Source organism: Trachypithecus francoisi, unplaced genomic scaffold, assembly GCF_009764315.1.
Source record: "Trachypithecus francoisi isolate TF-2019V2 unplaced genomic scaffold, Tfra_2.0 Lachesis_group5, whole genome shotgun sequence".
Lineage (NCBI taxonomy): Eukaryota > Metazoa > Chordata > Mammalia > Primates > Cercopithecidae > Trachypithecus > Trachypithecus francoisi.
Genome location: NW_022681470.1, coordinates 83270241 through 83285643, shown reverse-complemented (window position 1 = coordinate 83285643; position 15403 = coordinate 83270241). Strand labels below are relative to the sequence as shown.

The window sequence follows — 15403 nt, the reverse complement described above, 5'->3', positions numbered from 1 at the left end:
CTAAAATGGATCAAGACACTTGGAGGCTCTGTCATTTCAATAATGATTGTGCTTTTAATCTGTGTTGTCTTTATATAGTCTGCAGACGTGGAAGCCACATCTGGAGAGAAAGCCCCCACTGAGAACAAGCAATGATAGCTGTGGTGGTTTTGCAAACAAGGGAAACATGTTGGTAGAAGAGCTGAGGCAGGACTGTCATAATCTGAGTCTTGAAAGATGTCCAGGGTCTAAAACCCCTCGTGGCCTTTAACACCAAGCTCTGTGCCAAAGGGTGGAAGGCTGCCCTGCCACACCACAATCTAAGCCCAGGGCATAAAACCCCTCATAGCCTCTGGAATGTGCACAGACTTGTTGGTTCCTTGTGTCTTACTTGTAAACATGTCCTCCATTATCTCAAGCAGCAGAGCATATTCTGTATGCATCAAAGGAAATGCTAAACTGTCACAGCTATGCTTAATGCACCACTACCTTTCTACCCCCACATCCTCACGCCCTCACCTGTTTACCCTTATGTCCCCACCACCTGCTTCTTTGTTTGATCACCAATAAATAGTGTGGGCTCCCAGAGCTTGGGGTCGTCACAACCTCCAATCTAGCACTGGATCCCTTGATCCACTTTATGCACTTTTTTTTTTTTTTTGAGACCGAGTCTCAGTCTGTCGCCCAGGCTAGAGTGCAGTGGTGCGATCTCCGCTCACTGCAAGCTCTACCTCCCAGGTTCACACCATTTTCCTGCCTCAGCCTCCCGAGTAGCTGGGGCTACAGGTGCCCGCCACCACGGCTGGCTAATGTTTTTTGTATTTTTAGTAGAGATGGGGTTTCACCATGATAGCCAGGATGGTCTCGATCTCCTGACCTCATTATCTGCCCGCCTTGGCCTCCCAAAGTGCTGGCATTACAGGAGTGAGCCACCATGCCCTGGCTCACTTTATGTACTCTTGTCTTTTCTCGTTTCTTTGACCCTACTGGACTTTGTAGGCCCCATGGCCTGGTGTCGGGCCTGATCACCCCAACAGTGTGCCACTGTGTCCAGCTCATTTTTGTATTTGTAGTAGAGATGGGGTTTCACCTTGTTGGCCAGGCTGGTTTCAAACTCCTGGCCTCAAATGATCTGCCCACCTCAGCCTTCCAAAGTGCTGGGATTACAGGCGTGAGCAACTGTGCCCAGCCTTGGATCATGATGTTTAATCTTAACGGTCTTACAAGGGAAGTACTATTGTTGGCCCCATTTCCAGAGATGAAAATGAAGGCTTAGAAAAGTATCTAGTCTAAGACCACAGAGTTAGGAAATAGTGGAACCAGGATTGAAAGCCAGGCAGTCTTGACTTGGAATGTCTGTTCTTAACCATTCTGTTACAAGCTACCAGGACTCAAATAACCCAAATGCCGGTCTCTCCTTTTCAGGTCATCTCTGTAGGGAAGAAGGTCAAACCTCTATCCTTCCCTGATGGTGATCCCATTAATTCTGGGGAAAAAAACCAAAAAGCCAAAATAATCCTATACTATTTGATGTTATTTTTCTAATTCAAGAAAACAAATTTGCCATTAACATATAGTGCGGAAAAAGTCATGTAATATAAAGTACTGAGAAACAAAAAATTTGTTTTCAGCATTACTAGGCTCATTTTGGACTAAATGAATATAGTATATCCCAGCTCAGAAATCAACAATTTCTGAAAAGTTAAAAACTTCAACACAAACAATATATTTTATGTAATATTTTATTTACTGATCTTTGAAACATGCCAAAATTCATATAGCTAAGGGAACTTACCATGCTAAAATGTTGTTCAACATGACAAATTTATACAAAACATATTTCAATGTAGTGCCTTCATTTCATTCTTGGGAATCAACATTACATTTAGGTGGTGAAATTTAGGGTACAAATATAATTATCAAATAATATTATACTTCTAGTTTACCAGAAAACATTAACAGTTGTGACAGTCACACCTAACACCTTGGTTAGAGAAAACGGGCAAGGGTGTCACAGAAGTATGCAAGATTTGACAGTTCAACTAATCCATAGCCTTTCTGAGAAACTACAGATGGAAAATATGTAGTAAATATTTCTGTAATATGGTGGTTTCACTACATTATAGTTATCATTCCATTCATGCACTCAAATAACTGTTGCTTCTGATCACTGAAAACTCAATTCAAAGTCATTGCTCAACAAGCTGATACTACAAATCCCTTATATTAAAAGGTAGTTTAAATGTGGAAATAAGGCAAAGCATACTTGTTAGTCACAACTACTTTTAGATATAATTGAGACTACACTGGTATACATAATTAGGTGCACCATATGCATAACAATGCATACTATGGTGTGGAGTTAATTCCAATTTCCATATGTTATATTTACTGGTCACAACAGCATACATTTTATGCTCCAAAAGAAATACATCGATCCAACAAAATGGTTATATTTAATGTTCTTTTAAAGATGAACTAAATTTAAGAAGAATTGTTTTTTTCTAATATCTCATTTTCAAATTACTGATACAAATTTGCCAGAGAAACAATTACATGTTTTACCTAACATCAAATAATCTGCAAAGTTTCCAAGACAGATGCATTTCTTGTTCAATTTCCAAAAGTAAATAAAGGCTTTCTAACTGAAAACATCTGCATCCCTAGCTCTCTAAAGTAAACATTAAAAAGAAAATTACAAAAAATGACCTCTAAGCTTCTGAATAGTCCACTTAGTTACATAAAGTACTTTCTGTCCCAACACTTTCTCTATTTCAAGATATTTACTTCCTAATTCCTAAGTACACGACAAAGTCTTCATTTCAAACCAGTCACTCAGTTTCCATGGTAACATTGCGGGATTCCTTGGCTACCATAAGTCGCATTAGTTGACTGTGGAATTTCTCAATCTTCTTTACATCTTGAGCTTGCTCTGTTTTATACACCAAACACTGTCAGAAATTTTAGAAGGACACATTAACTATATACAACTAGATATTGACAATGTAGAAAACATACAATTGGGTAAAATTTTGAGTTTTTCCTACCACTGTTTTGCTCTATTCTCCTTGGAGGGTCGTACTAGGAAAATTGCACTCAAGTTTCCAAGCCTCCAGCAATTCCATGTCTTAAAGTATAGTAATTTAAATGCCACTGCTGTGGACAAAAAACTAAATGAAGTCTATTAGAAACTTCTGAAAAATGTTAAATGTTAAATCCTACTGTGGTCTGATGAGAAGAACTCAAGGCTTAGAATTAGGTATTAGATTATCTCCCTAGGTATTTTCTCCCAGCCATAAGTAACTGAGTTATGCTGGGAAAAAACCCAGAAATCTTAAGATACCTTTTTCTACTGGTGAAATTGGGGGTTTGATAATTTTTAGAAAAAAATCTGGAATTCTCTGTATAGCTGGTCAACACATAAACCATATAAATCTTGATTTTCTTGGCCAGGAGTGGTAGCTTACACCTGTAATCCCAACACTTTGGGAGGCCGAGGCAGGCAGACCACCAGGTCAGGACTTCAAGACGAGCCTGGCCAATATGGTGAAACCCCGTCTCTACTAAAAATACAAAAATTAGCTGGGCGTGGTGGCATACACCTGTACTCCCAGCTACCGGGGAGGCTGAGGCAGAAGAATTGCTTGAACCCAGGAGTCAGGGCTGCAGTGAGCTGAGATCATGCCACTGCACTCCGGCCTGGGCGACAGGGTGAGACTCTGTCTCAAAAAAAAAAAAAAAAAAAATCTTGATTTTCTGAAGATATGTATTTTTGAGACAGTGTCTCACTCCGTGGCCCAGGCTGGGGGTATAGTGGCACAATCTCAACTCACTGCAACCTGTGTCCTGGGCTCAAGCGATCCTCAGCTTCCTGAGTAGCTGGGACTACAGGCACACACAACCACACCCAGCTAATTTTTCTATTTTAGTAGAGATGGGGTTTCTCCATGTTGCCCAGGCTTGAAGATACTACTTTTAAAGCAAACCAAATTCTTCCTTGTTAGCAGTTAAATTCTTCACTAGATACTTAAGATCTGCTTATGGTTGGTCATAAAGCCATCTGTTGTAGAATCTTCAGAAATAGCAATTTTAAGCTGGTAGCCCTTCCCTCATTTTGTAATATAGGTCCACTTTTCTTCAGCCCATCTTAAAGGTTCACATGAGTTTTAAACAACAGGAACTAATGATCCTGTAATAAAAGTCACTAAAATAACTTGAAGTTCAACCTCATTATGCCCAACTGATCTGAATTCATCCAGCCTTTTAAACAACTCACTTAAAAAAAAAATTTATCCACGCATTGTACAAATTTGTGCAGCAATCTTGTAAAAAGGCCGTATTAATATTCATCATTAAATTTTTAGCATATGTGCTACAAGAGAATATACATACCTTCTCACTGAAGTTTCTGACAGAAAAAGATTTTAGGTCCGTAGAAGACAGTATTATAAATCAATTATGGGATTAGAAAAATTATGCATACATGGGATTATAAAAAAGTCAAAGTGAACATGGATCCTTAATTATAAACAAGGCAAAAAGAGCCATCAATTGGAGATAAGGCCTTTTGTATTAAAATTTGTTCTGCAGTTATTCCCCTATTTTTTTTTTTTTTTTTGAGATGGAATCTAGCTCTGCTGCCCAGGCTGGAGTGAAGTGGCACAACCTTGGCTCACTGCAACCTCTGCCTCCCAGGTTCAAGCGATTCTCCTGCCTCAGCCTCCCGAGTAGCTGAGATTACAGGCACCCATCACCACGCCCAGCTAATTTTTGTATTTTTTGTAGAGACAGGGTTTCACTGTCTTGGCCAGGCTGGTCTTGAACACCTGACCTCATGATCCACCCACCTCCCAAAGTGCTGGGATTACAAGTGTGAGCCACCGCACCCGGCCTATTCCCCTATTTTTAAGACAGGACATAGGGGTTTTTCTTTAGCAGGTATACCTAACCACTCTGTGACAATCACAATTAAAATTTTTCTCAGTGTGGAATGTCAAGATTTAAGAAGTACTGAGTGGTTCACGCCCATAATCCCAGTGGTTTGGGAGGCTAAGGCAGAAAGATGGCTTGAGTCCAGGAGTTCCAGATCAGCCTGGGCAATATAATGAGACCCTGTCTAGACAAAAAAATTTAAAAATTAGCTGAGTGTGGTGGTGCACACCTGTAGTCCCTGCTATTCGGGAGGCTGAAGCGAGAGGACCGCTTGAGCCCAGGAGGTTGAGGATGCAGTGAGCCACTGCACTCCAGCCTGAGCAACAGAGCAAGACACTGTCTCTAAAAAAAAAAAAAAAAAAAAAAAGCAATCAACAAAACAACCAACAAACAAGAAAATATTACTCAATCTACCGGTAAGCACTAATGTTAGATACTTTCATATTTTTTTTACTATCACTATGATACTTTACAGATGAGGAAACTGAGACCAGAAGGCTAAACTTTTGGCTTAAACTTTTCCAAGGCCAAAATGCTAGTAAATGATTAAGCTAGGATTCACATCTCTTAAATCTATGTCTAGTATATTACATTTCAATTCACTCTTCCTTTTTCACATGTTCAGCTACTCACTAAATTAAACTGGCTCTTAGAAGACATGGTAATCGCTAAAAGGTCTAACTTCATGCAATCTCATAATGGAACCCTGAACACAAATACAATATATGACCAAAGACAAAAGTGATTTTAAAAATCACTCTATACCATTTTTAAAAGAACTAATGTATTTTAAAAATGTTTACTGAGTGCTCTCTGGGTCAAGACATCATAGTAGGCGATGGAAATAAAACACGTAGGAATATTACTAATCTATCTCTATTGTCTTGAAGCGCAGTCTATTAAAAAGACAAATGTGATAAAAGAATGTGATACAGTACAAAAAGTCAAAATGAAAAGCAAGACATGAAGCAATCCTCGAGTGGGGTTTTGAAAGATAAGCAGCAGTCTGGCCACATTAGGGGCAGAGGTAGGATTCAATATTGCAAAGGAGGAAACAGAATGTTCAAAAGCACTGAGGCCTAACACATCACAGCACATTAAAGGAGTTCTTATGTAATACAGAAATTATAGAGATTAGAGGGGATGCAAGGGTGGAGTTTAAAGGTTTCTAAGCAAGGGAGAACAATCAAATTTGCCTTTTAGAAATCACTCTGGGGCTGGGCATGGTGGATCACACCTGTAATCCCAGCACTTTGGGAGGCCGAGGTAGGTGGATCGCTTGAGGTCAGGAGTTCAACATCAGCCTGGGCAACATGGTGAAATCTCATCTCTACTAAAAATACAAAAATTAGCCGGGTGTGGTGGTGCTCACCTGTAATCCTAACTACTTGGGAGGCTGAGGCAGGAGAATCGCTTGAACCGGGAAGGCAGAGGTTGCAGTGAGCCAAGAATGAACCATTGTACTCCAGCCTGGGTAATAGAGCCAGACTCCCTCTTTAAAAAAAAAAAAAAAAGGCTGGGTGCAGTGGCTCACACCTGTAATCCCAACACTTTGGGAGGCTGAGACGGGTGGATCATCAGGTCAGGAGACCAAGACCATCCTGGCTAACACAGTGAAACCTCGTCTCTACTAAAAATACAAAAAATTAGCCAGGCATGGTGGTGGGCACCTGTAGTCCCAGCTACTCAGGAGGCTGAGGCAGGAGAATGGCATGAACCCAGGAAGCAGAGCTTGCAGTGAGCCGAGACTGTGCCACTGCACTCCAGCCTGGGCAACAGAGTGAGACTCCGTCAAACAAACAAACAAATAAAAAGAAAAGGCCAGGTGCGGTGGCTCACCCCTGTAATCCTAGCACTTTGGGAGGCCAAGATGGATGGATCACGAGGTCAAGAGATGGAGACCATCTTGGTCAACATGGTGAAACCCTGTCTCTACTAAAAATAAAAAAAAAAAATTAGTTGGGCGTGGTGGTGCACAGCTGTAGTCCCAGCTACTTGGGAGGCTGAGGCAGGAGAATCACTCAAACCTGGGAGGCGGAGGCTGCAGTGAGCAGAGATCGAGCCACTGCACTCCAGTCTGGCAACAGAGCGAGACTCCATCTCAAAAAAAGAAAAAGAAAAATAGAAATCACTCTGGGCTGGGCACTGTAGCCCATGTGTATAATCCCAGCAACTTGGGAGGCTGAGTGGGAGGACTGCTTGAAGCCAAGAGTTCAAGACCAGCCTGGGCAACATAGTGATATCCTGTCTCTAAAAACTTTTTTTTTAATTAAAAAAATCCCCAGATTTCTGACCAGGTGGAAAATAATGCAACTAAAAGTAGGAAGGTAGGAACAGAAGGAGGAGGTAGTTTTTTTTGTTTGTTTGCTTTTTTGAGACGGAGTCTCGCTCTGTCACCCAGGCTAGAGTACAATGGCACCACCTCTGCTCACTGCAAGCTCCGCCTCCCAGGTTTACGCCATTCTCCTGTCTCAGCCTCCCGAGTAGCTGAGACTACAGGCGCCCGCCACCACGCCCAGCTTATTTTTTTGTATTTTTAGTAAAGATGGGGTTTCACCGTGTTAGCCAGCATGGTCTCGATCTCCTGACCTTGTGATCCACCCGCCTTGGCCTTCCAAAGTGCTGGGATTACAGGCATGAGAAGAGCTAGTTTAAGAACAGATGATAAACTCCACTGTAGACAAATGAATTTTGAGGGTATGTGAGGTACAGATGCTAGTCAGAAGAATATGAGCTAAACACACATTTGCAAGTAGACATAGATAGGTGCAGTATTAGACTTAACTAAATGAACTGCTCCAGAAGCTGTATGAAAAGACAATCAAGGACAGAATCCTAGAGAAGCACACATATATATATATATGAGGCACATAAAAAAAAAAGCAAAGAAGAAACAATAGAAACACAGAATAAATAGTAAGACCAAGATAAAACAGAGCCACAAGTGCCAAAATAATTATTTCTATGAAAGACTGGGGTTCTCTATCAAAAGCAGCAAGGAGGCCAAGTAAGATACGAATAATAAGACCACTGGGTTTGAAAATAAAGGAGCTGCTGATGTGCTCTCACCAAGAGCAGTTTCAGTGGAATACCATATGCAGAAAACAGATGGCAGAGGGTTAAAGAATGAATGGGATATGAGGAAGTAACAAGAGTGAGCATATCAAGGGCAGGAAATACAAGAATAAAGCCTGTAACTTGTGTTCAAACACTGTCATTTAAAGGAAACTTTTACTCCCTTATATCCAGTTTGGTCTCTACATTCCTGTTGCTTAAGGTCTGAAGACAGCACTTATTAAATGACACTTGACATAATGCATTAAGAAAGTAGGTTAAATTATTTCCTGAGGGTCTATAAAAGTAGCTGCTAGAATGAGGTTCTTCATTTTTGAATGAAATGCAAAATAAGCATCCTAATGGGTAATCTCCATAAACTCTAATAATTTCAAACTAATAACAAGCAAATCTGAAAGTATGTAACAAATAAACATGTATACTTACAACTAAATCATCTGTTACTTTAACACACAAGTTCCCATCAGAATGCCTATATTTGAGAACCACACGTGCCTGAAACAAAAATACATATTTAGAAACAGTGAAGACAGATGACATTTCTCATAAATAATTTAGTCTTCAGGTATGCTGAAAAGGATCCTTTTAGAATAAATACCCCCAAACATCTAAAGGCATTTTTACTATAAACTGAAATGAGGTTAAAAAAAAATCAGCTATTTTAGTTCATTCCTTTGCTACAATTTATTTATTTAAGACTTTAAAAAGGTTGGATATTTTATTTGCAGACAGTTTGAAAAGAGATGTACTGAACATTCTCAAAACACATCCACATTCAGGGAATGTCTGTGAGACTTATAAGGTGGCATTTCTTGCCAATAAGAATATACACCAACACACCTAGCCACAGAGGAATGACAGGAAAAGGAGGAAAAACATTTAGCAGAAATGGCTAGTTAAAAAGACCAAATCCATTCCTTAGCAAACAGTGCTGCAGGTCAGTGCAATTCACACTTTCCATTATTCCACGGATCTTAGCAAGTGGATTCAGACTAAAATATTCAGCAAAATCAGGTTTTTATCATGAAGGCAGAACATAATGCATTATTACATAAAAGCAGAATTCTGCCTTGAAAAGAACTCTCCACCAACAACTTTTCCAAAAACCAGAATAACTCCTATACTGAAGTGCCATGTTACACAATACTTTATGTTCAATATTCTACAGATTGCCAAAGCATTTAGTTATTAGCATATTCCTATAAGACATCTCTCAAGAACACTTCCATGAACATTATTTTTTTTTCTTTCAGTGATGGATTCAAGCAGAGGGTATCGCAGTTTTTCCCTAACCAGTATCAGTAACTCTTGTTTAGCTAGCTGTTTTGAAAACTGCTAAGTATCGGCCAGGTGCGGTGGCTCACGCTGTAATCTCAGCACTTTGAGAGGCCGAGGCGGGTGGATCATGAAGTCAGGAGTCGAGACCATCCTGGCTAACACGGTGAAACCCCGTTTCTACTAAAAAATACAAAAAATTAGCCAGGCGTGGTGGCGAGCGCCTGTAGTCCCAGCTAATCGGGAGGCTGAGGCAGGAGAATGGCGTGAACCCGGGAGGCGGAACTTGCAGTGAGCCAAGATCATGCCACTGGACTCCATTCCAGCCTGGGGACAGAGCAAGACTCCGTCTCAAAATAAACAAAACAAAATAAAAACTGCTAAGTATCTACAAGCCAAAACAAAAACATAATTTTTTTTTTTTTTTTGAGACGAGTCTCGCTCAGTCGCCCAGGCTGCAGTGCAGTGGCGCGATCTCGGCTCACTGCAAGCTCCGCCTCCCGGGTTCACGCCATTCTCCTTCCTCAGCCTCCCAAGTAGCTGGGACTACACGCACCCGCTGCCACGCCCAGCAAATTTTTTGCATTTTTAGTAGAGATGGGGTTTCACCGTGTTAGCCAGGATCGTCTCAATCTCCTGATCTCATGATCCGCCCGCCTCAGCCTCCCAAAGTGCTGGGATTACAGGCGTGAGCCACCGCGCCCAGCCTCAGAAATATAATTTTAAAATGGTTACGATCTAGCACCAGAGGCCTCAAGACAATTATGGAAACTAAATAAAAAGGGCTAATGGAACTGCAACCTACAGCTTTCCTTCCCCATTATGGTCTTTGCATTCCTGAGATTGAAAAAAAAAAGTTATATCACTATATGTGATTTGTCTGAGTGAAGGAGGAAAGGGAACTTATCAAGCATTTAAGCAGATACAAATAGTAGTAACGGCCGGGCGTGGTGGCTCATGCCTGTAATCCCAGCACTTTGGGAGGTCGAAACGGGCGGATCACAAGGTCAGGAGATCGAGACCATCCTGGCTAACACGGTGAAACCCCGTCTCTACTAAAAATACAAAAAATTAGCCGGGCGTGGTGGCGGGCGCCTGTTAGTCCCAGCTACTCAGGAGGCTGAGGTAGGAGAATGGCGTGAACCCAGGAGGCGGCGCTTGCAGTGAGCTGAGATGGCGCCACTGCACTCCAGCCTGGGTGACAGGGCAAAGACTCTGTCTCAAAAAAAAAAAGTTGTAACTAGGTTAATTATCTTTAGAATACCTGATTCTATTTATTGATCTAGTAAATTCAGTTCTCTAGAAACAAAACACTTAAAAATATACTAAGCCTGACAACTATGTGAAGTATTAACTCTCAGTTAAAGGAACTCACTGGTTTCATTTAGGAGAAATGAGTTAAAAGGCTAATCATGGCTGGGCGCACTGGCTCACGCCTGTAGTCCCAGCACTTTGAGAGGGCAAGAGTTCACTCACGAGGTCAGGAGTTCGAGACCAGTCTGGCCAACATGGTAAAACCCCTTTCTACTAAAAATGCAAAAATTAGCTGAGCATGGTGGCAGGTGCCTGTAATCCTAGCCACTTGGGAGGCTGAAGCAGGAGAATCACTTGAACCTGGGAGGCGGAGGTTGCAGTGAGCTAAGATCACACCATTGCACTCCAGCTTGGACAACAAAAGCAAAACTCTGTCTCAAAAAAAAGAAAAAGAAAAAAAAGAAAAGAAAAAAGGCCAAACTTACTTATAAAGGGGTCCATTTGGTAATTTAGAGGGTGCTGAGTCACCACGTCAGATGCCATAAAGAAAAAGAAATCAAGGTTCTTTACCAAAAATAATCAAAACACAAGGACAAATAAATTAAGCCCTATAAAAGGATATACACACAAAATGCTAAAGAGAGAAAACAAGTAATTTAGACTGGGAAAAAGGAGCCTAAAAAACGAGGTGGCTTTGAAAATGCTTTTTTTTTTAACCTTATAGAAGGCAGAAGGCTGAAAAACCATTCTGAACAAGGATATAATGAATTCTGCAGCTTCATGAGACTACAGCTGAAGATCATGAAAATGGTGAGACAAAGCCAGAAAGACTGGAGATGGGTCAGACTGGGAGATGGGACTATATCCAGTTATCAAAGAACCAGTTTTTAAGCAGGAGATGAAGAATTCAACTTTTTTTAGACAATTGTGGCAGAAGTGTTAAGTAACTAAAAAGGCTGACAGACCAACAGAGAGGTTATTACATAATCCAGTGGTAATGCCATCTTCAATTATAGCAATGCAAGAAAGAGTGGAAAAAAGATACTGGGTATAATCAACAGGTTAAACGTGTTGGGGAGAGAAGACAGAGAATTTTGGAAAACAGATTTCAGAGACCTGACAAAATTTGTTCTTTAGCCCTAGCAGAAACAGAATGGACTTGGGGTTCAAAGATCTGGGTCCAAATTTCATCTTAATCTCTTAAGAAACTAGGCAAATCATTTAACGTATCTAAAATCATTCATTTATGTACTTTGATGCGTTGCTGTAATTGTTCATGTATTATGTATAAATATATGTAAATACACATAAATATATATGAAATGCCTGTAACATATAAACATGTAAAATGTCTGTCACGTAGAAGGCACTCAAAAAAAAAACCTGTTAAGTCGGCTGGGCGCGGTGGCTTACTCCTGTAATCCCAGCACTTTGGGAGGTCGAGGTGGGTGGATCACCTGAGGTGGTAAGGAGTTTGAGACCAGCCTGGCCAACATGATGAAACTCCGTCTCTACTAAAAATACAAAAAATTAGCTGGGCATGGTGCCAGAAGCCTGTAATCCCAGATACTTCGGAGGCTGAGGCAGGAGAATCACTTGAACCCAGGAGGTGGAGGTTGCAGTGAGCCAAGACCGTGCCACTGCACTCTAGCCTGGGCAACAAGAACAAAACTCCATCTCGGAAAACAAACAAAAAAAAAACTGTTAAGCTCTTCATCTACATTCATCCTCTCCCCTCTCAACATATTAGTCAAGCCAGGTGCCATGGCTTGCGTCTGTAATCCCAGGTACTTGGGAAGCTGAGGCAGGAGAATCATCCGAGGCAAGGATTTAAGACCAACCTGGGCAACAAAGCAAGACCCCCGTCTTAAAAAAAAAAAAAAAAAAAAAATTAGGCAGGCATGGTGGCATGTCTGTAGTCTCAGCTACTCAGGAGGCTGAGGTGGGAGGATCACTCAAGCCCAGTTCAATGCTGCAGTGAACTGTGATTTGTGCCACTGCACTCCAGCCTGTGCCAACTGCAATTTTCTGACTGGGTAAGAGATGAAATATTCTCTCTTGTCTATTCTAGACATGCTTTGCTCACAGTGGTGCTCTAATTATTTTCATTTTCTCTACCACTGCCATCACATTATTACAGTACAGTCACTCTTGACGTGAATTTACATATTCTTTACTGTTTCTCAAGTATTTTTAGTTTATACTGTGGGTACTTCTGGATAAAAGTCCTGTATGGTCTCAGAGTACCACTGTCTGAATGAAGAAACAAATGACCCTGCAAACAAGGGAAGCCAACCAAATGAAGCAACCAGAAGTCACCAGTGTTATAAACAAATTTCTCAATTTAAAAAATACAATATTTCCATTATTTATTACTGTACCATTTTATTGCCTAAGAATGTTTTACAGCTTGTTACTTACCTAGGCCTTTCTGTGGATCTAATACTATTTTTAATCATAATTATCAACATTTCTTGATGCACACTTTAAACTTATATGCACTATAAACAACATGTGGCACTGGAGTTACAGGTCACCAGCTCACTGCATAAACTTAAAACATAATTCATATTACTTAATGATCATCAATAGTTTCACACAGTAAATCCTGATCCCCGGGCTGGGCACAGTGGCTCACACCTGTAATCCCAACACTTTGGGAGGCCAAGGCGGGCGGATCACAGGTCAGGAGTTCCAGACCAGCCTGGCCAACATGGTGAAACCCTGCCTCTATTAAAAATACAAAAAATTAGCCAGGTGTGGTGGCGGGCACCTGTAAACCCAGCTACTCGGGAAGCTGAGGCAGGAGAATTGTTTGAACTCAGGAAGGCGAGGTTGCAGTGAGCTGAGACTGAGCCATTACACTCCAGCCCGGGTGACAGTGCGAGATGCCGTCTCAAAAAAAAAAAAAAAAAAAAAATCCTGAGCTCTGGTTTTCTGAGATTATCTATCCGCTTTTCATTTTCTTTCTTCTCTGAAGGATATAGTCACAATACACTGTATCTACAATACCCTCCAATAACACCAGCTCCTTAAGGGTTGAACGGCATCTCATTCACTTTCGTGTGTCCCACAGAACCTAATTTAACTTGGGGTTCAGTAACACGAGAGTGGGGAATGAATGAAGCACAAAAGAGATGACTGAGTTACAACAGACAGAAAACAAAAGAAGCATCATACATAACTAGGTCTGAAATTTCCAGTATAAAATCCTTTCAATATGCTGAGTTCTAAAAAGGATAACTTTTAATTAACACGAATATACTTCAAATAATTCTTCAGACATGACAATAAAATAAGCAAAACCTAAAGAGACGAAAGACCCGAATGCTAAACTCCCATCACTTGGACTCCTTTGCTTTTTAATAATGAGCTAACTTCTGACATCCACCTCCATTATAATTTTTGCAGAGGCTAAGAATGTATTTCAGAGGTCCATGAATCCCCTAAAATTGTTTGCAAACATTTACGTATACGTACATTTTTCTGAGGAAAGGTGCAAATATTATTCTTATGTTCTCAAAGCCTGTGACTCCCAAAATGCTAAGAATCAATATTCTGAAGGGGTACAGATACTTTCAAATTGGAATCAAGAATGATGCTTTCAAGAATATCTGAGCGGCAGTAGAAAAACATCATCAGTTTCATATACGTGAGGTACTCTTACCGCCTAGGCGGTACAGGAAAAGTGAACCAAGACAAAGGACAGGAAGCTGCAGGGGGAGGAGCCCTGGCTTCAGGGACTCATAAAACAACCGAAGACTTAAGGGAAGTTGAGGGACTGGGGAGGGGGAAGATCGACTGTAGAGATGTTTAGGGCTGAGATGAACCTGGCTGTTGCCAGTTTCAGGACCTCACTGGGCCGCTTTGATCAGGGACGAAGGGGACGAGACAGCGGAACATTAACTTGGCAGGGTCCATTTGTGTTCATTCCCAGCACCTCCTGGGAGCGCTGGGGAAGCTCCAGCGGCCGAGTGGATGGCGGGAAGACATCCTGGGCTGGGGCCCAAAGCAGCGGCCCCGCCATTGATTTACCTTCATAGGATCAGCGAGGTAAAGTTTCTCGGCAGCGCGGCTAAACTCCTCCCAGGTCTGGTACTGCGGCATCGTGGCCTGGAGTGGAAGAGTAAAGAGAACCAACGCCTCAGAACCCGGCCCAACAAACTATCTACGTCCGGGAGTCGCCAACCGACGCGAGTCCCAGTAGCCCCAAGATGGCGGCGGCTCCTCGCACCAACGCCTCGCTCCATTGGGCAGCCCCGTCCACGCTCGCCCAATTGGCAGGAGGGATGTTGTCAGGGAGTGGGCGGAGCCCAGGGCGTGTGGCTCGGGAGCTGAGCGAGAGAGGTGGAGGGCAGGGCAACCAATGCCGGTTGCCACAGCGCCCCCTGTAGGCCGAATGAGCGGCGTCCGTCCCGCGGCCCTCAGGGGTGAACCGCAGCTTTCAACAAAGATGAAGCGACTCTGTGATAGGCGCTGCAGATACGAGGAAGGAGGCGACAGGGCCCAGCTGTCACACAGCTTGGTGAAGAAGCCAGGAGACATAAACACAAGAGTGCAACGGAAAACTTTATATGATAAACATTTATGTCGGGTTAGTGAAGCGCGAATAAAGAACGATCACTTGTGGGTGGGCGGAGGCTCACAGAAGCAGCACAAGCTCAACAGGTGGGCAAGGAAGAGCAGAACACGTAGACCCATTTTAGAGCTGCAGTGTATGTCAGATGACTGGTGTTTAGGAGATGAGGAAGAAGCCATATAATCACTTATGCAAGGATAAGAAATCTGATCCTCCAAGCAGGAGGATCGGTTGAGCCCAGGAGTTCGAGGCTGCTGTGAGCCATGATTGCGCTACGCACCCAGCTTGGGCATCAGAGCAAGACGCTGT

General features: G+C 42.1%; 1 protein-coding gene across 1 annotated transcript; it reads right to left on the bottom strand.

Moving 5' to 3' along the window:
• Positions 1 to 1703: 1703 nt before the first annotated feature.
• SRP9 (signal recognition particle 9) lies at positions 1704 to 14761 on the bottom strand. Its single transcript, XM_033196886.1, has 3 exons — positions 14551 to 14761; positions 8413 to 8481; positions 1704 to 2930 (listed from the first exon to the last, which is right to left on the bottom strand). The coding sequence occupies exons 1-3, from the start codon at positions 14620 to 14622 to the stop codon at positions 2811 to 2813; spliced, it is 261 nt and encodes an 86-aa protein (XP_033052777.1). The 5' UTR covers positions 14623 to 14761; the 3' UTR covers positions 1704 to 2810.
• Between the last annotated feature and the right edge of the window lie 642 nt (positions 14762 to 15403).